At 33.7% G+C, this 26186-nt stretch overlaps 1 protein-coding gene across 4 annotated transcripts in view; it reads left to right on the top strand.

Moving 5' to 3' along the window:
• The window catches only part of Gprk1 (G protein-coupled receptor kinase 1), a 368709-nt gene that overhangs the window by 281779 nt on the left and 60744 nt on the right, over window positions 1-26186 (top strand). For all 4 annotated transcript variants that reach the window (XM_085822051.1, XM_085822049.1, XM_085822052.1 and 1 more), the window contains 4 exons: window positions 9645-9719; window positions 9857-9918; window positions 12936-12987; window positions 13088-13179. In XM_085822051.1, coding sequence (XP_085678177.1) covers window positions 9645-9719; window positions 9857-9918; window positions 12936-12987; window positions 13088-13179 — 281 coding nt within the window. The remainder of the gene's footprint in view (window positions 1-9644; window positions 9720-9856; window positions 9919-12935; window positions 12988-13087; window positions 13180-26186) is intronic.

The following is a 26186-nucleotide window of genomic DNA, read 5'->3' as shown; positions in this document are numbered from 1 at the left end:
TACGTATAAAATGAATGCATCTTTGAAATTTTGAGAGAAACTGTCTCGTCAAAGTCCTCTGCAATTGCAACCTTCATTGACTGATATCCCTCCTTTGTTTAGCCTTGATTAAAACTGTGGAGGGAGGTTGAATAAAATAACATCATCTTTTGACAATTAGACCTGCTTTTTGGCGTTAATGGAGTCAGATAGTGTCTGGCATTAATGGAGAAAGACAGAATCATGCATTCTGGTTCCTGCATCTGACGTTTTAAGATAAAGGATGCCATTAGATTTCAATCATATTTACGCTTGTTACTCGCTATACGGAACAGTCACTGTTATATTTATGTGGCATGAAACTGTCATCCTTTACGTTTAGTGAGTGTGTGACCCAAGGTATTAAGAGGAAAATGCACGACCGCGTTTGGCTTGTGATGTAGAATAATTTAAACAAACCTTTCCTATTTTTTCTTTATGCAACGTGTTCAAAGGATCTGTCATCTGTTGCGCATGTGTTGTCCTTTGTTGCACAGTGATTGTTTCACTGCAGGCCATCTTCAGCTACAGTACAATGAACTTTGACAACTTCTCGGAAACGCTTGATAGGGACCGTTAAAGGTATTTATGGCGCTCTAAGCCTACCATACTTTCAGGAGCTTCTACTGTTAAATTTCCTTGTTTTTATGAGGATAAAACAGGATTATATGAAATTTTAGTATGATTTAGGACCCTTAACGTAAGAAGGCCCTAGACTTGGTCTTTGGAAACATAGGCAGTAGTCGGGAAATGGGCTGATATATGTACACTTACAAAGTCCCGTTTTATTTCTACTATACTGCGTAACAGCAGGTATTGCCAGTAACCTTTGTACGTAAGTTATTTGGATAATAAATATGGCTTTAGGAGTTCTTGAACGTTCTCGTTTTATGCTTTTAATGATTGGCAATATAAGTACAGAAATGTAATTTGGATAAAAAGAAATTTATATACACAGTAGTAAAAATGCTTAAAGATAAAAATCTTATTATTAAAATTTCTCATCCAGCGCAATGATCAAATTCAACCGGAAGGAAAAAATATGGAACACTTTTATTTGAATTAACATCACTTAATGATATTTCTGTTGCTGTTTCATAACGTCTGAATCTGAAAGAGCTTTTCAAGCGAAATAAACAGCATTAATTTGAGTTAGTAAAGTAGTAATGTTTTTGATCTGGCAGAAAGTTGTTCAGTTAAAAAAATTCAGTGTAGTTCTTATTAACTTAAATATAAAACATAAACTGTAAGGAGTGTATTTCCTTTAATTTAATTACTGTAATTATAAATATGAAATGAGTGATGCGAAATAAGTAATAGAAAATAAGCGAGCCATTCTACATTTCTACATGACTGTCTCAAACACAATATTCTATCAGCTACTAGGCTTGTTGCCACATGCAAAAAGTAGGTGCAGAAAAACTTTTACACATTCTACAACGATAAGTCATAGATCTAAGCAGCAATTACTTAACATAGAGCAATTACTTAACTTCTAGTGGGAGCGGACGGGTGATTCAGCCGGTTTCCGCCGAAAACGTCGTGGCACATAACAGCGTTGCAGAAAATAAAGCAAAGAGAAAACATCGCAGTACAAAATATCGTCCTCGAAAATAAAGTGGTTAAAAAAAGTTGCAGTTTAAAAACATCGTCGTCGAAAATATCGTGGTAAAAAATAAAGTACCTACAAATCATCGCATGATGATAACATCGCAGACATGCGTTTTTCAAGCTTTAATAACTGTAAAAGGATACTCGCATAATGGTTTGTGAGTGCAAGATGGAAAGAAGGATACTTTTTACTTCTTTTTTGCTGAAAAGAATAATCTAAAAAAGTTTAGATAAAGCAATATAAATAACTGCGTGCCCTTATCTATAAAAAAATTGCCAAGTTAATTATGAGATTATTTTCTTCACTTTTGTTCATCTGATACTCTTATAGTGAAAATTATTTCTTTTTTGTTTAAATTTCTTGTGTTGTTTTTTTTATTAGTTAATAAAAAAATATGAAATTAAAAGTTATCCTTCTTTCTATCTTGCGCTCACAAATCATTATTCGAAAATGCACTTACAACTTTTAAAACCTGAAAAACGCATATGTGCGATGTTACCGACATGCGATGATTTGATGATATTTTATTTCTTACCACGATATTTTCGACGAAGATGTTGTTAAACTGCGAAGTTTTTGAACCGCTTTATTTTCGACGACGATATTTTGTACCACGGTGTTTTAGAATTGCGGTGTTTTCTCTTTGCTCTATTTTCTCCCACGATGTTTTGTGCCATGACGTTTTCGCCTGGCGTTGTTTTCTCTGCGACGTTTTCGTCCGCGATGTTTTCGGCTGTAACCAATTGAGCCATTATCTTAGATTTTATACGTTGCTTGCAATACTCACATGAACAGAGGGCTTTCCAACGGAAACTTGCCCATAATTTATGAGGGTGAGATAGTGAACTGATGTACAATTTTGTTTTAGAGTAAACTGAAATTTTTGTTGTAAAACTCCATGATGTATATAACACCATGAAGTACTGCATATTTGATAAACTGGGGAGTAGAATAGTACTTTTGACTCAAGTTGATCATACTTATGGATTGGTAATCCAAATCTCATTAAGTTTGGGCAGTTATTTTGCTCTAGCTAATTTTTCTAGCAATTAAATTTTGGGGAAGAGATTTTCTTGAGAATTTGAGTAAACTATGATATAAAAGTATTAGGAACGTTCAAATGAAAAGGTATTCATTCTAAAATTCTTTATGTCAATATATTCAAAAGTACTCGTCATAATTATGAAGGTGCTTATTCCACTGAATACCGAACTTTGAATTATTTCATTATAAAAATCCTGATATTGATAGAACAAAAAGGCAAAATTAATTAAATGTATTATAATTTTTAATGCTCTGTTCTCAATTTCTATTTCTAGGTAAATGTGTGATTCGAAGTGAATTCCACTTCAGTAGAGCAAAAACAAACCCCGCAATAACCGAGTGTTTAAGACTGCTGAATACGAAAAGTCGACTTGTGTTTATATCCTTACAAAGGGCTTGCTGTGGTTTGTGTTCGTTGTTTTCCCATTGTGTAGCTGCCAGTTTCCTTTAGAAAGTCTATCTATGAAGTTATCTCTTTCCTTTTAGGTTGATAGTAATTCTGTTTTTTTGTCGTATTAAATCTAGACATAACGAATTTCAGATGGTGATTCTTACATTTCAGATATTGATTCGTTGAATTAAAGAAGTGTTATTTGGAGATTGTTTTGAATAAAATTCACGCATCTGCTCATTGCAAATTCGGTGATTGATAATGTGATGCGCAATGAATGCATGTTGGAATTCCGGTCTGTAAAGTGGTTTCTGACATGAACAATATTCAATAGTTATGGCTCAAGGCATCTGTTAATCCGAAATGAAGTAAAGCCAATGTAATGTTTTTGTATTGTTTTCACTTATTGGATCTGGCAACTCAGTGTAAAAAGGTATATGAGGTAAGCTGGCCGTCATTAACTTTATGTACTCTGATTGTGTAATTCAAAGGCGGTTAGGATGATGATGTAATATGTACTTTAACCCGGATGGCTAGATAAACCATTCAAGCATAAAATATGAAGTTCTTATTGTGTGTAAGCACGATTAAAATACACTGGTTATCATAAATTAAGGAAAAATCACAAAAATCACGATTACTGGAAAAGTTACATGTAGAATTTTATGAAACTTACCCACAATATACCATACATAGTAAGGTATCAAATAACATAAAAAGACATTACCAGACAATTATGGTAGTATAGAAATAGCACATGTACAAAATGAACAAATCGAAGATGTCAGTTTGCTATAGTAAAAGTACCTTTAACATGGAATATAATCGCCTCTAGAAGCAATACAGCACATTCAGCGATGTGTGATGCTTTCAATTATGCGGTCTATCAGTTCCATAGGAAGCGAGAGCCATTGCTCTTGCAAGCAGTTGCAAGTATAAAGGGGCGGATTGAGAGCAGCTAAACGTCTCCCTAAAGCATCCCGAACGTGCTCGATTTGTCCGGGGATCGAGCTGGCCACTCCATGCGCATAACTGTTTCCTGTTGAAGATAATCATATACGATGCGAGCCCTGTGTGGTCTTGCATTCTCGTCCTGTAACAGGAAAGCATCACCTATTGCCCCAGCATATGGGCGCACATAAGCATCAAGGATGTCATCTCTATAAACATGAGCATTCACGGTTCCCCTTGGAAAAACATGTAGGTCTGTGCGTCCACCCAAAGAGATGCCACTCCAAACACAGACACTGCCTCTTCCGTATGCATCTCTTTCACGTATGTTTGACGGATGATAACGGGTCCCAGGTTCTCTCCATATCAAATAATGCCTACTATCGCGTTCTAGACTAAACCTGGACTCAGCCGTAAAGAGAATAGCCCTCCATTGCTCAGGCGTCCAGTGGACATGTTGTCGTGCTCACTGCAAACGGACCCTCCTATGGCGTGACTTGAGCAGCACGCAAATGGTTGTTCGCCTCGCATACAGACCACCTTCGTGAAGCTTCTACGCACAGTTGACGTTGACACCAACATTCCGGTGGCTGCAGCAAGGGAGAATCTAAGAAGAGTCGGAGTAGCGGTTCTATTCCTGAGTGCACATAATACCAAATATCGGTCCTCGGCGCTCGTCGTAGCAGTTGGCCGTCCTTGGCTGAACCTCCTAGGTGCCGAATCTGTGATTTGAAATTGCCTCCAAAGTCTATGAACTACAGAAGGACTCACATTTAGCCATCTGGCCACTTCTGTTTGACTTTGTCCTGCCTCTAGTCTCCCAATGGCTTTCTGTCGTAGTTCTGCAGGCAGATGATGCCTGGAGATCATTGTTACGAATTGGCTCTCTGAGATTTCTGATGTCACTATCACAGTGAAATATGTGGGCTTGATCTCAAACATGGACTTTTATGCTCCTCGCAGATGACGTATTCCTAGTGCAGCGCCACTAATTTGCATATTGGAGTTTTACTCAGCTACTCTTACTTGGCAACATATTCAAATTTTACACGGTTTGGCTTATTTTTGACGGAGTTATCGCTATTTTTGTGATTTTTCCTTAATTTATCCTTAACCAGTATATTTGAATCTGTCCGCTGTGTAAATTTCATGAAATTTGGTTTGGGGGGGGGTGGTAAATTGCGAATAATCGAACAGCATCATTTAAGTGAAGGTCAAAAGTGGCAGATAATTGGTAGAATCGAAGGATGTCAAACCCAAATGAAGGTCACCCAATATTTGAAGATTCCTCAAAGTATCATATCAAGAGTTTGGAGCCCTTTTTAAGGTCTGGATCACTGCATAGACAGCCTGGCCAAGAGCAATCAAGTGTAAAAACTGCATCAGAAAACCGATTTTGTCGTTGTGGGCTCGGAAGATTTGCGAAGCGACTACAAAAGATTAGGTTTTAGACCTTCAGCCTGCCACAGGAACTCGAATTAGCCATTCTGCTGCTGGGCGAAGGCTTAACGAGGTTGGACTGTATGCAAGAAAACCAATGATTTGTTTCTAACTCAATTCAATTTCCAAAACCGGCCCGTTTAAACTGGTGCCGTCGTTACGTTCAATGGAGCTAAGATGACTAGGCCCGAGCATTGTTTACTGGCGAGTCCACATATAATCTGGAGAGGTTTAATAGTTTGAGAATGAATTATGACAAATGGCCGCACCGAACTGTATATCTTTCAAGGAGGCTGTGTAACAACTCAGAGATATGTGGATGAGGTATTGGAACTCAAGCTAGACTGTTTAGGGATGCTTTAGGTCCAGAGTTTTTGCTAATCGATGACAACGCTGGGCATCATCGAGCATATGTGGTATCATAATACTTGCAAACATAGGATAAGATATTACTCGAATGGACTGGCCATCTCAATTCACCCGTCTTGAACCCGATTGCGCTTCTGTGAGGAAATGCCTTATCCACAAGACTTGATCAACGTTTTGGTAAAGTGTATGAAATCAAGATGTTAGATTTGCATATCTTGATTTCCATACACCATAGTAAATAAAAAATATTTCCGCAAGGGGTGACTTTTTTCCATCGTTTTCCATTTTCCATAAATTTGGTTTCAGTGTCAATATTTTAAGAATAATCAACTGCCTAACATCGTGATTAATGTTAAAAAATGCTTTTGTACACATTTCAATTAATAATTTTTCATTCAGTTGTGTTTTATTTCTATCATTATCTTTTAGTTTTGATGGCCAGTGTACATAGCTACATTTATTGAAGTACACAGTTTTTTCTATGTACGGTCGTAAGTCTTTTATACATTCTCATAGACTGTTTATTTTCAGTTCAGAAGAATTTTAAAACGAACTTCAGCTGTTATGTTATACTTCAGTAATTTATAATAGCATTTAAGCATTCATAATCCAAACACTACGATTTTCTGTTCTTCTTTGCTATAACTCTTAAACTAACTATAAGTGCATTTCTAAGGTAATATTACTCACGCCCGTCGAGTGAAAAAATATGGTGTTCTTTGTTTCCGCGTCGCTAAATTCGAGTAGAACGAATCTTGTCATGTTTTATTCGTTGTTTTCTAAAAACCGCTTCACTTGTTTCAAAGTTTTTGTGTGTCATCCTCCTAGGTAAGGACCTGATCTTAATCATTTAGTGGTTTTGCCATCATGTCATAGAGACAATACTTTTGAAGAATGTGGATTTGCCTGCATTCCATAAATTTTGATACCTTGCGTTTTCTATTATCACATTTCGTTTATTCGACTTTGCTTTTCATTCATAGATAATGTTAATTAATCGTAAAAAAATTTTTCTGTTTGTATTTTTATTTAATTTATTTGGTACGAAACACATGATATCATTTGGGTATTGTATATTTCCTCACTGTTTCCTGTTTCGTTTCAACGTGTTTTGTTCAAAGTTTTATTGATTTATCATCATACACAAATGTTACAACTTTAAATTTTATATAAACAGTTTGTATGTTTAATTTGAACGCATTCGAAATAATTGATTCTGATAGTGACAGCAATGACTATGGAAGTTCTAACATATACTTGTGTAAATTTTGTTAGCGAAGCAGGCAGCCCTCCTTTTTATATGTCTTCTAATGTAAATTAAAACATGTTTTTTTATGAAGAAGTTAGATCATGTGATCATATGGAAGAAGTTCACTTTTTTTTTTTTCGAAAATGCTGCTTTAAAAAAAGGGAGGGGGAACTCGCATGACGAAGGTTTCCATTTCTGCATCTCTTCACGTGAATTTTAACGACATTATAGGAATTAAAAGATACTGGGCGCAATTTTTGATTGATAATGCTATAAATTTGATTGTGCTTAAACCAATTGTTAACGAAATAGTTTGCGTCCATTTTCACGTAAAAAATATCAGAAATTTTCCACATCAAATGGAACTCTTGTGTTTTCTCACAGGATTTTTGTGTCTTCTTTTAAAATATATCGTACTGAATTGAAATAATAATGTACATAAATTTCAAGGTCCAATGCATATGAAATGTCAGTATATGCAAAGTAAGTTTGCTACTCATACATTAAAATAGGAACTGTAAGGTTATTTTCCGCCGCTCGACTTTCCTCATAATTATGGGAACGGACAGGTGCAGCAGATGATTTGAGTATAGTCTTTTCCCCGCTGTCTTCCCTTCATTTTGCGTTTAGCGTGTTTCATTAAAAGCGCCCGACTAAAGGCTGTCTTAAATTGTAATCTCAGATGAAGTGAAGAAAATAAGTACTATGCAATGATGACGACACACGTTATGTTCGCAAATGCGGATGGCTGACAGCGGTCTTGAAGTGCCTATTTTAAAGGAATAGACTATGGCGTGTTTAAAAAAATATTAAAGGCATTAAGGAGTAAAGGAATTTTTTATATTTTTCTCTTAGTATTTCTTCCTTATTTTGTCTTTCTCTTATTTTGGGCCAGTGAGAAATTTTTCATCTATATTTTGTCTGTATTATTTTGTTGTAATTTTTTTTGGGGGGGGGATAAATAAATAAAAAAAATAATAAAAAAGGGGGACAATTTTTGAGAGGTTTTCTTGGGGTGGGTGGGAAGGGGAATGTGCTTAGATTAGAAGTAGTTAACTACGTAAAGTTGGTTAAAGATCCTTTATTCTTCTTGATAATAAGACTACATCTGTGTCCTTTTTGAAGAGCAGTGTTTGAAAATCAAATTACTTTGAGCGCGTAGTTTAATACTTTTTTAATAGGTTGAAGGAAGGGAAGGAAATAATGCAATAACCTGATTTTAAACGTATTTTTAAAAATAATTTTTGTTCGTTTTTAGTATGCAGGATTAATGCAAACGTGACATTTTCCATTTAAATTTCAGTGAAAAGTCTTCCTATTCTTTTTTTTTTTTTTTTTTTCCCCTTTCTTCTTTTTTAGTGAACTTTTTTTTTTTTTTTTTTTTCAATAAATTATGTGTGACAGTGAATTTTAGGAGTTAATGGGGTAGTAATATTTGATGAAAAACATTCATTAATCGTAAACAAGTATTCTGCCATCTTCTTTATTAATCTTGAGTTTTCGTAGTTTACCATTTTGGCATCGGCAAAGTACTTGATTGGATTTTTATGAAATAGTCAGTGTCGTCTTCTTTGACGGGCTTCATGAATTGCTTTAGTTCCTTTCTTTTTTAATTTAATATCTTTTTTAGTTAATTTTTAATCTTTTCGCGTTTTCTTCATTTGGAAAAAGATGTATGTCGACTTTCCGTACAGTATGCCTCGGAGGTAGCGGGTGCCATTAGAAGAACTAATGTTCATTAACAGGATGCCAAGTAATTTTTATCCGAGAGAATAAACATTTTTATGAAAGCTCTATCGTCGGAAGAGGTTAAATAAAGATACGTATTTCATTGCTGTTATTATTGAGGGACAAGAAGGAAAGAAATATTTTCAACATTCTTTATATTCTTTTATGTAAACTCTCGTTTGTTGATTTCGGTACCATGATTGTCTGCCAATCCTCTTATCTTTAACTTTTTTCCATCTGCCTGTTATTTTTCTTTCCCCCCTTTTTTTTTAAGTGTTTCATTATATACTAATTTAAAAAGCCGATCGTATTTGATAACTTCGCGAACACAGGAAATAACTACAGCATGCTTGCCTTTATGCAGATAGGTTTTAATGCAAGAATAACATTTCAAACAAGGTTCAACTATTATGACTCGTAAATTATATTCATGCTTTACAGTAGATTTAGGGAGTAGGAACTTTAAGGAGTAGGAAGTGGAGTTAGGTTCAGATTTCTTCAGTTAGGATCATGTTATATCTATCATGACTTTAAGGATAGTTCAGATTTCTTCAGTTTGGATATGTTCTCCGGATACAGACACTGCGTTTTCTTCGAATTTCCATTCTTTCATCCTTAAATGAAATTTCTGGTTTGCCTCACTGAACCTTACTAAATTAATATCAGAAGTTGAGTGACTTTATGCATCAATGAAGTTTGAAAAAAGCTGATTTGCTGGACATGGTAATTGTATTTTTTTTGTTAATATGATTTCTGAAAGATATTTTTTTGTGCCTTATATTTTATTTATTTAAGTATTTTTCATGAAAAATGTTTAACACATGATTATTTTTAAAACATAGGATTATTCCAAAGAAGCTGTAAGCCATGTACAAAAGTATTTGATGAAAAATGAAGTTCCAGTTAATTTATTTCAGGTAACACAGTCATGTTTTATAATATTCTTACTAACAGAATATCTAAAATAATTTTTTTTTTTTTTTTTTTAAATTTAATTTTTGCATACTGTCTCTTGTGTTGCTCAGGCTTTAATATGTATTATTTTTTTTTAAAGCCATACATAGAAGAAATATTTAGTTTATTAAGAGGTGACATATTTAGTAAGTTTATTGAAAGGTCAGTATACTAAATCTTATAATTTATGTGTGTATGTATAATATGTTTTCAATAGATGTATGTATATGTTTTCTTTCTTAAAGTGTTGACTAAAAAGAAAAATTCCACTGATTTACTGGGAAAAAATTATGAACATTTTGTGTAGAAGTTGAACGTGTTACATAATTTTATTTGTGTAAAAATTAAAAATATTTTTAAATTTCAGTTGCGTATGAAAATTAGAAGTACGCAATAAGAGTTGTAAATCTTTGATTATGAATTTAACTACAAATTAATTGGCAGTTATGAAAATAGCATTCCATCAGACTTGTTGTTATCTTTAAAGAAATTTTTCTGCCCCAGTTGCAACTCAACTTCTTGCTTCATGCATGGCTTGTCTCAATATGCAAGATTTTTTTTTTTTTTTTTTTTCTAAAATTAAACATTTTAAAATTTAGATATAATATGTGGTGTGCATGGCGTTCCTTTTCATTTGAACATTTAAAATCGCGTAATTAGAAAGAGTTCTGTTGCTTTGAGTTACCTCACTTGCTTGACAGTGACATAAGAACAAGCCCACGAAATTCATCATGGCAAGGAGAGCAAGATTGCGCCTGTAGTCGGCTAGAGCTTTGAGCACCATACAGGTAACAGTACGACTTTGCTCAGTTCCGCCCCTAATTTTGAAGGAGAGCAGCCGGGGCGAAGAAAAGGTTCTAATAATGATTAAAATAAAGAATATATGAAAGAGTTGAAATATTCTGAAAATTAATAATCTCTGTATTGCATTATAACATAGTCTAGAACTATTGAACTCGGCAGGGCCGATCCTAACGGGGAGGGGGTGCAAGATGGATGGTGCACAGCACGTGGGCGATGAAATAATTATCAAATATATTATATTTCTGTAAAAAAGAGTGGCCAATTTTAATTTGCACGCGATGGCCGGTGGGCTAGGTTTGATACTGGAACTGGGCTTGAGTTATGCTAGATCTGTTTCTGCTGAAATTCAATTTTTAGGAGTTTCTTCTCTGTCTGAGAAATAACATTTCAGGGAAGGTAAAGCATTTACATTCTCACATAATTTTCAGGACACCTGCCACCTATTGTCCAGTTGTCTGGAAGAGTACAGCTGATAGTTTTAAAAAATAATGGGAAGGATCCCTTTGGACTTTCATACTGGGTGCCTTAAGCTGATTGTTTTGCTCACACTGATAGCTTTTCTTCGAGATTCCAATTTTTAGTAAAATTGTAGTATGTGACATTGTCAAAATTTGCCATCAGTTTGACACGATTTGAAGCTTCTTCTGGGCTCATAAATTTTTGGTGATTTTTATCCCAACTTGGCCAGAATACAGCCAAGAAAGTTTAAAATCCAATGAAATCTATTATCGTTAATTTTAAAGAATGGGATCAGGCACATCTCCCACTTCTTAACACAAAATATTTTAATTCAAAATTTAGAGATGATCTGCATAATGAGAGTCGTAATACCTTGGAGTATTCACTCCTTATAGAAAGATTTGAGAATGCATGAATAGTTCTTGGGTCAAACTTTAACCCAAACTGAAAGTTCATATTTGGCTGTCACAAGAGGTTGCTAACATATGTGGCAGATGCTCCTTATCAAGGACAAAGTTCTACTCTTGCCATCCTCCCAAAATAGCACATCAGTTCTGCAGTGAATTTCTGAATTTCCTTACATTTTCTTCATTGTTTTGTTACAAAGCAATAATTGCAGTTCCTAATGAATTGTCATTCCATCATTAAATAAAAATCATTTAGCTAATGCTACTGCGAATTATGCTTACTTTCTTCATTGTTTTATTTCCACAAATGAATATTCATTGTAAAGTAGAGCATATTGTTCTTTGTGAATAAACTCTACCAAATTAATTTTCTTATAAATATTTTTCCTGTAAATACTATAAAAGTTTTTGCAATAAAAAATTTTGTAATAAAAAAAATTATGTCACAATTTTTTGAAGATTTCACTTGACATTTAGGAGTTATAATGCAATTGTTTTTTGAGATAGTTTATTGAAACAAAGATGAATGAAATACTCTAGAAATTATCAGCCTAATGAATAAGGGACTCAAGTCAGTAACTGTAATTAGCAGGATGACTCGCTGAATGCAAGATTGTCATGAAGCTCCATTTTTTTTGAAAAAAATGCAGTATTTCTGATACTGAAGGAAATAAAACCTGTATGTCCTTGTAAGAAAATTAAGCTTTTCAATTTTATATTTGTTGAATTTTCCGCATCACTTCTGGTTGCACATTGTATTTTCTGATTTGGCATATTCAGATTATGATCACGTCAGCTCACGAATCTGCAATATTAAACGTAAAGTTAAATTGCTATCTGAATGTAAATTCATACTGATGTGCATATTGATATATTTAAATTTAATTCAGTATAAATTACATTCAGCCTCCCTGAGTACAGTAAAAAGGAAAGTCCAGTAGTTGCTAGGTGGCTAAAATTGCAGTACTTTGTTTGGTGACTAACTGACATTGATGTAAATTTTTAAAGGCCAATTTGACTGATGGTATGAAAATTCCGCTATACAAGAGGTGAAGAACCTTTCTACCATGAGAGGCCACATTTAAATTAGGCAGTGATAAAGGAGGCCACATAAGATAATATACCTATAAATGCGACTTTTATAAAATTATTATAGTTTTTTTGTATAGTTTTATCACTTTATTGCATTATATAGAAATAATGCAAAAAACATTAGGTCATTTATTAAAATAAAAAGTTATGATATAAAATATTTTTGTATTCACATAAGGTTAATAACTTATAATAAATTAAAATTTTTACTTGACATACTGCCTTTTTGGTATTCTTTTGTGTTAAAGCATGTTTTGTAATTAGATAAATATATGTTTGAAATTATCATTGACCTTGTACATGAATTTTTATCATATTTTTCACATCTGCCTTATTTTTTAAAAATTTTCTTATTTTGGAAAATTAAATTATTATATACAGGCTATATATATATATATATTATATTTTTGTCCTCAGTGAAAAATATACAAGGTTTTGCCAGTGGAAAAATTTAGAGCTTAACATACAAGTACGTCTCTCTTCTATTTTATATAGTTATAGTGGCATGTGTCAATAAAATAATATACTTTATCAGTCTGTTTACTAAGTAATCAATATTTATATTTCAGTTAACAATGAATGACTTCAGTGTTCATCGAATCATTGGCAGGGGAGGGTTTGGTGAAGTATACGGGTGTCGGAAGGCAGATACAGGAAAAATGTAAGTGTAGTCATTGTTTTGAATATAACTATTCATACTATGTCTCTCCCCCCAATTAGAGGCCAATATTCTTACCTTCTTCAGTTTCGTCATCCCACTCTATTAGTTAAAATATGTTTTGATTTTAACAGGTGGCTTAGTGTGGAGAATTTCAGTATCTAAAATTATTTTTTAGACTGGTGGAAAAGAAGAATTTGTAATTAATTGAACTAAAACATTGAAACAAATCTCTAGAAATTTCATACTTGCACATGTTTTTAATTATAAGATACTTAAAAATGGGTCATCTTCTTAAGCTTTGTAAAAAAGTTAATAAATTATAAAGAAGTAAAGGAAATTTTATAACTGGTAATCCTGGGTAAAAATTTCAAAATATGTATGTTATATAGCAGAAATTTTAACTTGAACTGTATGAAGGCGACAATTTTAATTTTAAAAACTCATTTTGATACTGTAGATCAGTTTTCATTTTGTTTTGCTTCATGCTGATATGGATGATACTAGAAAATTCATTTTAAAAATACTATTGATTTGAAGTTTGTAAAAGTATGTATGAGTATAAAAAATTAGTAGTGTATTTTATTTCACAGATAACATGTAGTAATAAACTAAACTAAGCATTGCTTAAAAGGATATTTATTACTTTCAGTTTTTAAATTCCCAAATATTTTATGGGCCATATTTTCGCATAATGTGGCATCTGTAATTTGGAAGTTCTTTTACTTGATATAGCATTAGGTTAATTTGAAATTTTGTTGTTCTGGATCTATGGAGAGTTGCAGTGATATAACCTAACTTTGATTACTGCATGGGCATAAAAAGCCTGAACTTAGGTTTTCAGATGTTAAAGAGTGCCAAAAATCAGCCTAATTTTTTTGTAAGCTTGTTTTCATCTTGTAAAAACAATGAAAATGGATGTTGGAAACTCTAAAGGAATGCTTCTAAGGCTTTGGAGCGTTTTCATTTGGCTGTGCTTATAATAAAGTTTTTATCAAGAGTAATGGCTCTATTGGACTTCACAATGCTTCATTCTGACCTTACTTTAGGTACAGACATTTGTTTAAAAAAATGTTTAATTATTTACTATGACTGATGGTTAATTGACTAGTGGTTGTGCATACGAGGGCTATAGTCATAGAGAGGAAACCTTTGTGAGACTTTCTAAGGAAAAGTGGCTAGAAATAAATGCGTACTATAAGGTAATTAATTAGAAAAAAAGTTCTAAGAAAAGTCTTTGGTGTCATAAGCTTTGATGGCTAGTGATGACATATGTATGAGGATGAATTATGCAAGTTTTACAGTACAGAGTCCAAGATTCAGAACTGTTGAGACTTCAGCAAATTTGATAATTTTGGGTTTTAGGTCATTAATTTAAATCTAGTAAATTACATGTAGAAATTATGAAATTAAGAATGTGAAAGGAGGTTTGTGAAATAATGAAAGGGGGGATGGGTATTTAGTATTAACATTGTGTTATTTAATTTTTTTTCATCTAAATAGTTTTATTTTATGTGTTAAAACTTTCTTTTTAATTGAATAAAGAGACAAGAGACATAATTTCTTGTTTGGTTACGAATTTCATTGCTCAAGCCCTATAATTATGTTGTTTAGAATTCTATTTAAGAAATCAATTGAAATTTTGAAGTCTCAATAATCATTTAAAAATTATTTTGCAACATTGCTGTTGAACGGAATTTTATTGTTTAAGTGCAATGAACACGATATTTAATAAATAAAGGTAACACACAAAACATTAAAAAAACTCCCTTTTGGACGTAATTTAAGATCTGAAACCATTCAGATTTTCTCTTATTAGTCCAAAGGGATTTGTCCGTGAAGGACTATTGTTCTCATTTTGCAATTTTGCGTCAATTCACTACAAACGGTGAATCACTTTTCAAACTGTTGCCGCAAAGTATTATCACCCTTTATTATAATTTAAGATATTAAATAATGAAAAATCTGCATAAATGTATGTCTATTTCTCACATTGTGATAAAACAATGGTATATTGAGCTATCGGATTTTGAATGACGTAATCCTCCTATGAATATGGGCATGTGGAAGAAAGACCAAATGTGAAATTTGGAATTTGTTTTATTATCAATTTCCTATTTTGTAAAACTTTAAAGAATTCTTGATTACCAAAATCAGGGATTTCAAAGCAAGCAATGGCAACATTGTACAGAAAAAACATTTTTATCTCCAGTGTGTGAGTCTCTGTATCGGAAATTCTAAAGGTATGCTCATTTTAAAACTATTTTGTGATGTTACACTGTTGCACCAAATACTGCCGCCCTGTATCATATTTGAAGAAACTAAATAATGAAGAATTTGCATAAATGTATGTATGTTTCTCGCATTGTAATAAAACAACGGTACCTAGAGCCATCCAATTTTGAATGACGTAATCCTACTGTGAATATGGGTATCTGAAAGCCCAAATTTGAAATTTGGAATTTTTTTTATTATCAATTTCACATTTTGTAAAACTTTAACAAATTTTTGGTTAACAAACTCAATGATTTAAAAGCGAGCAATGGCTAAGCTCTACGGGGAAGGGGGGCACTTGTTATCTCCACCGTGCATAACTTTATATCAGAAATTCTAAAGAATATGCTCGTTTTAAAATTATTTTGCTACATTGCTGTTGAACTGAGTTTTAGTGCAAGCAACATGATATTTAATAAAGAAAGGTAAAACGCAAAACGCTAAAAAAAAATGTCCCGCTGGACGTAATTTAAAGTCTGAAACCGTTCAGATTTTTTTTTTTTTTTTGGTGTGTGTGTGTTTGGTTTTTACCTCATATTAAAGCATGTGGAGAACCCCGATTCTTAATTTCACTTCAGCACTAAATGAAATACCTCACTGTTGAAGGAGTTTTCATTTTAGCATAAATTTGCGTGATCAATAATTTGACTCCGTAGCTGCATATCTGCTTCGCATACATCTCAAACCAAAATATTCAACATAGAAACTTCATTGATTTTACACTAATTAATGTTTTATATCCCTGATGCCAACCTGACGAATGATTATTTACTATGTTTGGCTTTCATTCCTGCATGTTTATCAGCACACAACAACTTATGTAATGACTCATGCAGCGATGTCTGAACAATTTTTGTATAACAGTAATTGAATAATAAAGAGTATGGTAAACTTTCTTGTTGACATTATGCTTGACAGTGATTACAGATTTAAGTTAAATGTACTATGAAATGTTGACGAAGAAGAATTTAACAAAAATTTCTGTCCATATGCTAATAAGATTAGATTTTGCTAATGATACTCACAGGCCAAAAGATTACATTTAGTGTTATGTGAATTAAGAATAACTGACTTGTTATTCAGAGAAACCCAGAACCATCACCAGAGCTCGTATGGCCCAGATAGTGGAATGTTTTTGAAAAGACAAAATTTTGTAAATTTACAGAAGCACCGAGCAATAAAGTTGACGGATGACAAAATTTTTAGAATTTAGGGAAAGCACTGGGACCCAAAATTTAAGGGAGGGAAAAATTTAGAACTTATGGAGGTGCTTGATAGCAGAATTTAGGACTTACAGAGACTGTATCAGGCAGTAAGATATCTAGCGCTGGCCCTTGATAAGCCTTTGTATATGTGAGAATTTATTTATTCAGGACCAGATAAGAATAGCATGTGAAAACGTGGGTAGAATAGTATGTGTGGCAAGAAAGACATGGATGGTGTTTGGAATAGTGTGGTAAAAATAGACATTTCTTAAGCATGTGCAAGAAATAGACATAAGTGGTAATGAATAACTAAAATAATCAATTTAGCCTTAATTGTTTTAGTGCGGTATAGAAGCAAGACAGAATTCAGTGAAACATTTCTTTCATTGCCAATCTCATGATAGCTCAGTTGATACTGAAGCTCTCGAACTATTTGCAGATGATTTTATTAAACTCACTAATAGTGAACAGTTATCTCAACAAATTAACAACACTGATGAAATTGGTCTTTTTGGCAATATGTACCATGAAATACCTTGGCAAACTCTACAGAAAAAGCTCTAACTGATGTCAAAGATTCCAAACTAATGATTTTAGCATGCACAGGTGCTGCAGGAGCGGGCAAGTGTAAACATATTGAATTATTACATATTGAATCATCTGTTCATTTCATTTTTTTCGTAATTGGAAAAAATACACTACCTTGGTGTATTTAATTATGGCAAAGCACACGAGGTCTATCTGCCTAAAGGGAGGGATGCCTTTCGTGGAGGACTTTCTAAGGGAAATTGGCTCGTATACACGTTACACATGGGGAAAACCACGAAAACGCCCATGCAGCCAGCCCGTTCGTGGGATTCGAACCTCAGACCGAACTACCAGTGTTCAGCGTCTTTACCGCTCGGCCGCTGGTGGGCCCTACACTACCTTGAGCATTTAAAGGAGTAAAGATTTTCCCTGTTATATATCATGCAAGTAAAAGAGCATGGATGATACAAGTGTTAATCAATGATTGATTTGAAAATCATGTCATACCTGACAACGCAAAAATGATGTTGGTTTACCTGATTGTTGACGTGTATGGTTCATGCTTCACTTTAAGTTTTATTGAAAGATAATGTATCCGTATTATTCTTTCCTCCAAATTGTATATTCGTCATTCAGCCTATAGATATCGGAATAGTGTGCAAGTTGAAATGTAACTATAAAGTATTCTTGATTACCAAAATAGCATTTTTATACAGTAGCATTTTTAAACAGTGCCGGATCTTGGATTTTTCTGATGTGGGCCAAAAACTAAAACTACTGCCCTCGCCCATCATCCTTTAAGTTTTTCTAACAAGTTTTAATTTGTTTAATAAATACAGGAGTAGGTAGGGTTTGAGGTAAAAACCTAAGCTCCATTTTATACTAAATTCTTTACGTGCCACTTTTTTTTTTTTTTTTTTTTTTGTTATAAAGGAAAAATACGTACCAAAGGTTCATAATTAGAAAATCGTCCCCTCTCTGCTGAGCTAACTTTTGGGTTAAATCCTAATCCTAACTCTAATCCTGAGTGCTTCTAACCCTCCAGTCCTCGAAACCATTCGTTTTTCCGCTCTAGGGGGAACGGGCATCTCCTAAGCTTCTTACTATTCCATGGTATTGCATACTGGTTAAATTAGGTTAGGTTAAATTACATGAATATGGCAAAGACAGGAGGGCTATCTGCTTAGAGGAGAGGTGCTTTTGTGGAGGAATGTTTTAAAGGAAACTGGCTCGTATTCATGTTACACATGAGGAAATCCACAAAAACAAACCATGCAGCCAGCCTGTTCGCTTGAGTTTAAACCAAGGCAAGGTTGAATTACCAGTATTCAGCAGTCTTTATCACTCGGCCACTGCTAAGGATATTTGTCTGATTATTTACTGTATCATTCGCCATTAGGCACTGCGTGGAAAAGGAGGAATGCCCTGTGGAAAAAAATTTGTACGGAAAACTAGCTCGTATGTATGTTAGACATGGGGAAAATCACGGAAATGCTCATACAGCCAGCACATTCACATATACTTCACCCTCGGACCAAACTACTAGTGCTCAACGTCTTTTATTGCTCAACCACTAATGGGGGGCCATTGCATACAAAATATGGGCTATTGCGGAAAGGAAATATTCTGAAAAGATTATACAGAATATGGGCCATCACTGAGAGTATTCGTGCTTCCTGTCTTGTTTTTCATACTTCCTATTGCAAAAGTAATTTTAAGTTCTTACCTGCCTTAACGCTATTAAAATATCATGGAATTAGTAACAAAAATTTAAATTTTACTTTTGTTGTGCAATTAAGTGCATGTAATTGTCATAATTTGATCAGCGGTTTGTTTTTCATTTGTGAGAATCACGAGACTTGATAAATGCCTCCTGGCTCACCGATGATTGTAGATATTTTTTAATATGTTTTAATTTGCTCAAACTTCAATCTGAAGAAGTTGAAGTGTTCATGATTCATCCTCAAACAGTTCATCAGATTGCTTTTGTGCTTTGGAATTTTTGCTTTGTCAGAATAGACTCAACTGCAAGTTTTTTTGGTTACTGTTTAGACTCTTGTATCCAATATTCCATAGGATTTTTCTCTCATTTTTTATAATTCCTCAGTTTTGGCCAGTTCTTTTGTTAACTATACAGAATGCGGAAGAGGAATTCCTTTTGAATTTTTATGTTTACTCGATTGAATTCTGTAAAAATATTAGCTCCAATTTTCAGGTTGGTAGTGAATTCCAACTTTTTCACAGCATGTACCAGATGTCCTACCTCATGCTTTGATTCCGCATCAAGAGAAATATCTTAATTTCTTTTAAATATTTTAATATATCTAGTAAATTCATTAGAAGGACTTTCATAGCCACATATTATCCCAACCATCTTGTCTGGTTGCTTCCTTTTAAGTTGCATTTTGCACATTTTTTCATATATACTATCGAGTAGTGCATCCGACAAAAAAGCGAAGTATTTTCTGAGTAATTCCAAACAGATTAACTGCTTCTGGGCACGAAGAAGCAGAATGCACACTGACAAGCTATGAGGAGTGAGCTAAACATGACACAAATTCCTCCAGCTAATTCATTTCCGTAATCCTAGCTTGTACTATTTTAGAGATGCCAGCCATATTAGACCCATTGTCATAATACGGACACCTACATTGTCCTAGTATCTAAACCATCAAGTGTTGACACTGATTTTCTACAATGCATTGAGAGATACATTCTCCTATCTTTCCATCAACTTCTTTAAAATCAATTAAATTTTCGTTTATCTCGCACACATCACCACACGTTTTTACATATTGAATCACCTGTTCATTTTTTCTGTATGAGACACATAGAGTGCAATCTAGCATTATTATGTAGTATTTGGCTTCTTTAATATCGTTTAAAATGCTACTTCAGACTGTTTTGCCTTTAAGTTAATAACTTCATTTTGAATTATCTTTGATAAATATGATTCCTTTCCCTTTGTTTGGTGCTTTGATTGGTACTTAAGAGTTGAATTATGTTTGCCAAACAGAGAGATTAAATTCAGAACATTTCTTTTGCTAGGTCGAGGACACTTTGTGAACAGGCTACTTGGGATATCATCAGACTGAAGAAAAGAATGAGTTTGTTGAAAGAGGCATACCACATCCATGACTGTACAGAATTTCTCTCCATTTTTCTTTCTCTGTGGGAATGAGTCGTTCAGTGTCGTGATTGATGACTTAACACAATTTCATTTGTTGTACTCGAATTTTCCACTTAATCATACTCCTGTGTGGATTCCAGACGTTTCGTGCTCAGTTAATCTTGCTAAAACATTTTTCCAGTTAATGAATCCTGTAGTATGGTGTAGCGGCAGCACCATGTTTCTGATAAATCTTGCAGGGTATACAAAAAATTGCATTCTTGTTTTTAGAATATGTAAACCAAGATCTTCTAAGCTTTTCATTATTTACTAATGTTCTGTATTACATGTCAAATGTCTGCCATCACGTTCAATGGGACTAAGGTTTATGTTTTCTGGATGTTTACTAGCTAATAATACTGATTGATTGCTTAGAAAGATTGTTAGTGATCTTTCATTTTTTTCTATGACCAGCCAACTGCATGGGTCCAACAAATAAAAAAAATTTAGTTTTTCGTCTTTCTGCTGCCCACTCCCATCTAAATGAAGAGATCTTTATATCATAGTTTCATGTCCTCCAGCTATTCATTTGATGTTGATGAAGAAGGTTGTTCTTTCAAATGCTGACTTGTAGATTGCTTAGGGATGATATATGCGGTCATGTTTGGTCTTGCAAATTGCAAGAAATATTGATATCCTTTAGAATCTCGGCATAATCGGAATTGCGGCATTGTCTGACTTTTTACTTCTTCTGTAAAATTATTTTTTCATCTTAGCTGAAATTTGTTTTCTCTGTTTGGCCTCATTTTTGGCTCATTTTCTATATTCCGCTTTTCTCCCTCTTGGCACGCAGATGGTTTCTTTTTAATCCAAATGAAATTCGCTATGAATTATTGCATTTTAAGATTAAATATGCTAAACTGAAGAAGAATCTTACTAAACGTTTTTCTAATCCATGCTTTTAATGCAAGTTAAGTTATATGACAAAGTCAACAACAAATTGCTCAACTGAACTTTTCAAAGTAGAAGTTGAAGTTCGTTCTGAGATGATAGCTTGTTGTCTGAGATGATAGCCAAGCAAATATATAAAATAAAAAAAATTACAGTACCTTGTTTTTTCTTTTGCAACATAAATAACTTCAACATGAATTGCCTTAATAAGAATAACTAAGAATTAAGATAATTACGCTGAACAGTCGCGTCTCGCTAAATATAGTGCGGGCAATTAAAAGCAAGCATATCTATATAAATTAAAAAAATAATAATAAAAAAACTAAAAAAAGAGTACAGAAAAGACCTGAAAACTAAAGAATAACTGTAAAAATAATAAATCAAGCTTTGAAATCCAAAATATGCTCCACTGTCATTATCTATGAGTCATTACCACTGAGTCAAATCAAAGGTGAGCCTAAGTTGCCATCTGACTGCAAAAAAACTAATACCTTGCTTTATCTTGAAGACATAATGATGGTGTCTTGTATAGACTCGACAAATATTAATTTGAATTCTTCCATTTGTCTAGGATGGCCCAAGGTTGATTTTTTTGGGGTTAGCTCATAGAAAATAGTTATAATGCTTCTCCATTTCCCAGTAGACGTTGCTATGGAAACCAGGCGACATCTTCAACAAGCTATCATTCTGTTTCTCATTTGAATACACACTACCCAGACAGGAAACGATAGAGGGACCTCAGATGTTACTGATAGGGTCAGTCTGATTCTATCAGTGACACCTGGAGTCCTTCTATTTGGGTCTTTCGGATCTTATAGTTGTAATCGGCTGTACTTAACTTTAATTTAACTCATGTTTCTTTAACCCTTTGTGGCGCACTATACGTTAACATCGGAATTTCAACAAAAAAAGTTGTATGCAGTCTATTTAGTCCTAACGGAGTATACAGGTAAAATTTTGTAAAAGATGCACTTACCGTTTTAATTCTGTAGGTGTTCCATGAAGTGGAACACTGCGCCGCCAGAGCTTTTAAAAGTGCAACTAAGCGAGCATTGCAGTGAAGCACGAAAACAAGTAGAAGCGTTTGTATAAGAATGAAAAAACTCTGTATTATGGCTGTATACATGGTTTCCTGGATATACACAATATTCTTGAATATATACGGATAAATGAGATAAATATTTATATACACAAGTCCTATATACAAAAATATTTACAAATTTTTGGAAAGAGCGCTTCGGAAAGAGTTAGAACTCTCCGCGCCATTTATGGAAAATTAATAATAAAAAAATTAACTAATATTAACAATAAAGAAAAATAAGCCTATGATATATACATACACGAAAAATATATACACAATTAAGACACAATAACACGCCGAATAAATACTAATTCAGAAGTCAAACAACAAAAATCAGCATTATACCTACAAAATTTTCACAGGACTAGTTTCGATGGTTTTACCGAACCATCATCTTCAGCTGCAAAACCGCAAATGAACAAGATAGGAAATAATGATTAGATAAGATAAGAAAGCCTGAAAAAGAATAAGCAAGTGGCGCCATCTGTTGGCGAAACCAGAACTAAAATATAATTTCTCTAAAAGCCGAAGGCAAATTTGGATTGGAATTAGGATCGTTAACTAGAACAGAAAGATTTTTATGAATGTGAAATGCCTCTAGAAAATCCAGTTCTCCAATGGAAGATGTTTTTTGAATAATTTTGGCAGCAGAAAAATTAAAAATGTGATTTGACAATGCTGAGCAACAGAAGACTTCTGTGTTTCCTTTTTCCTAACATATGCCTCATGTTCCTAGATGCGAAATTTTAAGGCTCTCTTAGTTTGGCCAATATAAATTAAACCACACTGGCAAGGAATCCTATAAATACCCCAGGAATTCATATCCGGAATGGGGTCCTTGTGTATGGAACTCGGAATTTTATTGATGGGAGAATAAACAACCCGAAAGTTAAATTTCTGCAAAATATGTGCAACTTTATAGCTAATTAATGGAAAGAAGGGAATGACAACAGAATTTTTATAATCTCCTAAAATAAGAGTGTGGCTTTTAGTGTGTTCAGATGAGAATTTTTTAACTGCTTGATTAATAATGTTGGGTGAAAAGCCCCTGTCAATAGCTATTGCTTTTAAATAATTTAGTTCTTCATCAAGGGCTAGTTTGGAGGAGCAAACTTGAAGAGCACGGAAAACATAGGAATAAAATGAAGCTAACTTTTGTTTAGTTGGATGACATGATTTAAAGTGTGGTGGAAGGCAAACTGATGAAGGTTTATGGTAAACTGTAGTACTGAAGTTGGATGTGTTACGTGTGACCAGAATGTCGAGAAACGGAAGAGAATTGCAAGTCTCAAGTTCAAAAGTGAACTGAATAGCAGGATCAATAGAATTCATTGTTGAAAGAACTTTATTTAAATCATCTTTATTACCTTCAAACAGGGTAAAAGTATCGTCTCTATGTAGCGGAACCATGCCGGGAAGTTTAAAGTTTCAAACAATTTTGATTCATAATAATGCATGTAGATATCAGCCAGGATGGGACTGAGGGGGCTTCCCATGGCTAATCCCTCAGTTTGCTTGTAATATTTATTTTGGAAAACAAAATGTGTTTGTTTCAAACAGAGTTGAGTGAGAGAAATTAGCTCCTCAATTTCGATGCAAGAGAAATGAAATTCGCGAAGTCTGGTTTCTAGACATCTTAATGCATCCTCCACTGGGACATTGGTGAATAATGATTTTACATCAAAAGAAACTATGAGTAAATTACTAGGAGAAATGTTTTTAACCTTTTTTAGAAACTCTATTGAATTTTTTATGGTGTAAATGTTATTGTCTAATAGAGTGGAAAATCTAGAAACTAAATATTTAGCTAAAGGATACGAGGCAGTACCTAAATTTGATACAATAGGGCGGAAAGGAATACCACTTTTATGAATTTTGGGAAGAGCATATAATCTGGCACAATTCGCAACAGATGGGATAAGCGAATGTTTTAAGTTGCTTGAAATGATTTGCGAAGATTTGATCGCAGTTTTTATTTTGGAAATAAGTTTCACTAAATTTTCACTAAATTACGCCTGAAACGGCAAAAATTCCTGAATCATCTTGACTTTTTACTTAAATGTAAATGTAAAAAATTGATCCCCAATTTTATTCAAATCAAATCTAATCAAAAACCTTCGAGTCGCGTTTCAAGAATTCTGTTAAATTGCAAGCTTGCCTTACTTCGGTCCGTGATAAGGGATACACGTCAACAATTGTCCAAAATTGAACATGAACTCTATAAGCTTCATCTGGAACTCGCTAAATCATATCCAAAATTCACTGCCCTTGAACAAAAGTCTTGGTCTAGAACGGAGAATGCAGTTAACCGTCATAAAAACACCCTTGCAGTTAAATTCGAAAAACTTCTTTTACAGTCTTCCAGTTCAAGTAGTTCAAAAAATCTTCCCATTGTAAACATCAAGCCAATAGTTAATATTTCTAATGTTAGTCTTTCAGAAGAACAAGAGAGAATTCTAAAGTATAATTTTAACTTCTCACAAACCTGTAAACCCTCGATTCCAAAGATTTTGGCTCCTATCGAAAAAGCTTTCAAGTTCAGTAAAGTTTCAGATTCACAGAAAGAAATGATTAGGCATCTTATCGCTCATAATGTGAAATTCAATAATAAACTTTTGAAACCAAATCTAACTGCGAGAGAAAGAGTTACAATGCGCGAAATTCATTCTAACCCGGATATTATCATTTTAAAGGCCGACAAAGGTGGCCAGATAGTCGTCATGGATAAGAACACTTACATCGATGGTGTCACTAAACTCTTAAACGAAGGACCATATAATATGATCCCTAAAGATCCTTCACCTTCGGACTTATCCAAAATAAAAATTGCGATCAAATCTTCGCAAATCATTTCAAGCAACTTAAAACATTCGCTTATCCCATCTGTTGCGAATTGTGCCAGATTATATGCTAATCCCAAAATTCATAAAAGTGGTATTCCTTTCCGCCCTATTGTATCAAATTTAGGTACTGCCTCGTATCCTTTAGCTAAATATTTAGTTTCTAGATTTTCCACTCTATTAGACAATAACATTTACACCATAAAAAATTCAATAGAGTTTGTAAAAAAGGTTAAAAACATTTCTCCTAGTAATTTACTCATGGTTTCTTTTGATGTAAAATTTTTATTCACCAATGTCCCAGTGGAGGGTGCATTAAGATGTCTAGAAACCGGACTTCGCGAATTTCATTTCTCTTGCATCGAAATTGAGGAGCTAATTTCTCTCACTCAACTCTGTTTGAAACAAACACATTTTGTTTTCCAAAATAAATATTACAAGCAAACTGAGGGATTAGCCATGGGAAGCCCCCTCAGTCCCATCCTGGCTGATATCTACATGCATTATTATGAATCAAAATTGTTTGAAACTTTAAACTTCCCGGCATGGTTCCGCTACGTAGACGATACTTTTACCCTGTTTGAAGGTAATAAAGATGATTTAAATAAAGTTCTTTCAACAATGAATTCTATTGATCCTGCTATTCAGTTCACTTTTGAACTTGAGACTTGCAATTCTCTTCCGTTTCTCGACATTCTGGTCACACGTAACACATCCAACTTCAGTACTACAGTTTACCATAAACCTTCATCGGTTTGCCTTCCACCACACTTTAAATCATGTCATCCGACTAAACAAAAGTTAGCTTCATTTTATTCCTATGTTTTCCGTGCTCTTCAAGTTTGCTCCTCCAAACTAGCCCTTGATGAAGAACTAAATTATTTAAAAGCAATAGCTATTGACAGGGGCTTTTCACCCAACATTATTAATCAAGCAGTTAAAAAATTCTCATCTGAACACACTAAAAGCCACACTCTTATTTTAGGAGATTATAAAAATTCTGTTGTCATTCCCTTCTTTCC

This window comes from Stegodyphus dumicola, chromosome 8, assembly GCF_044657685.1.
Source record: "Stegodyphus dumicola isolate Sdum_Otavi_A_Nest chromosome 8, ASM4465768v1".
NCBI classification, from domain to species: Eukaryota; Metazoa; Arthropoda; class Arachnida; order Araneae; family Eresidae; genus Stegodyphus; species Stegodyphus dumicola.
This window is presented reverse-complemented; position numbering and strand designations above follow the sequence as displayed.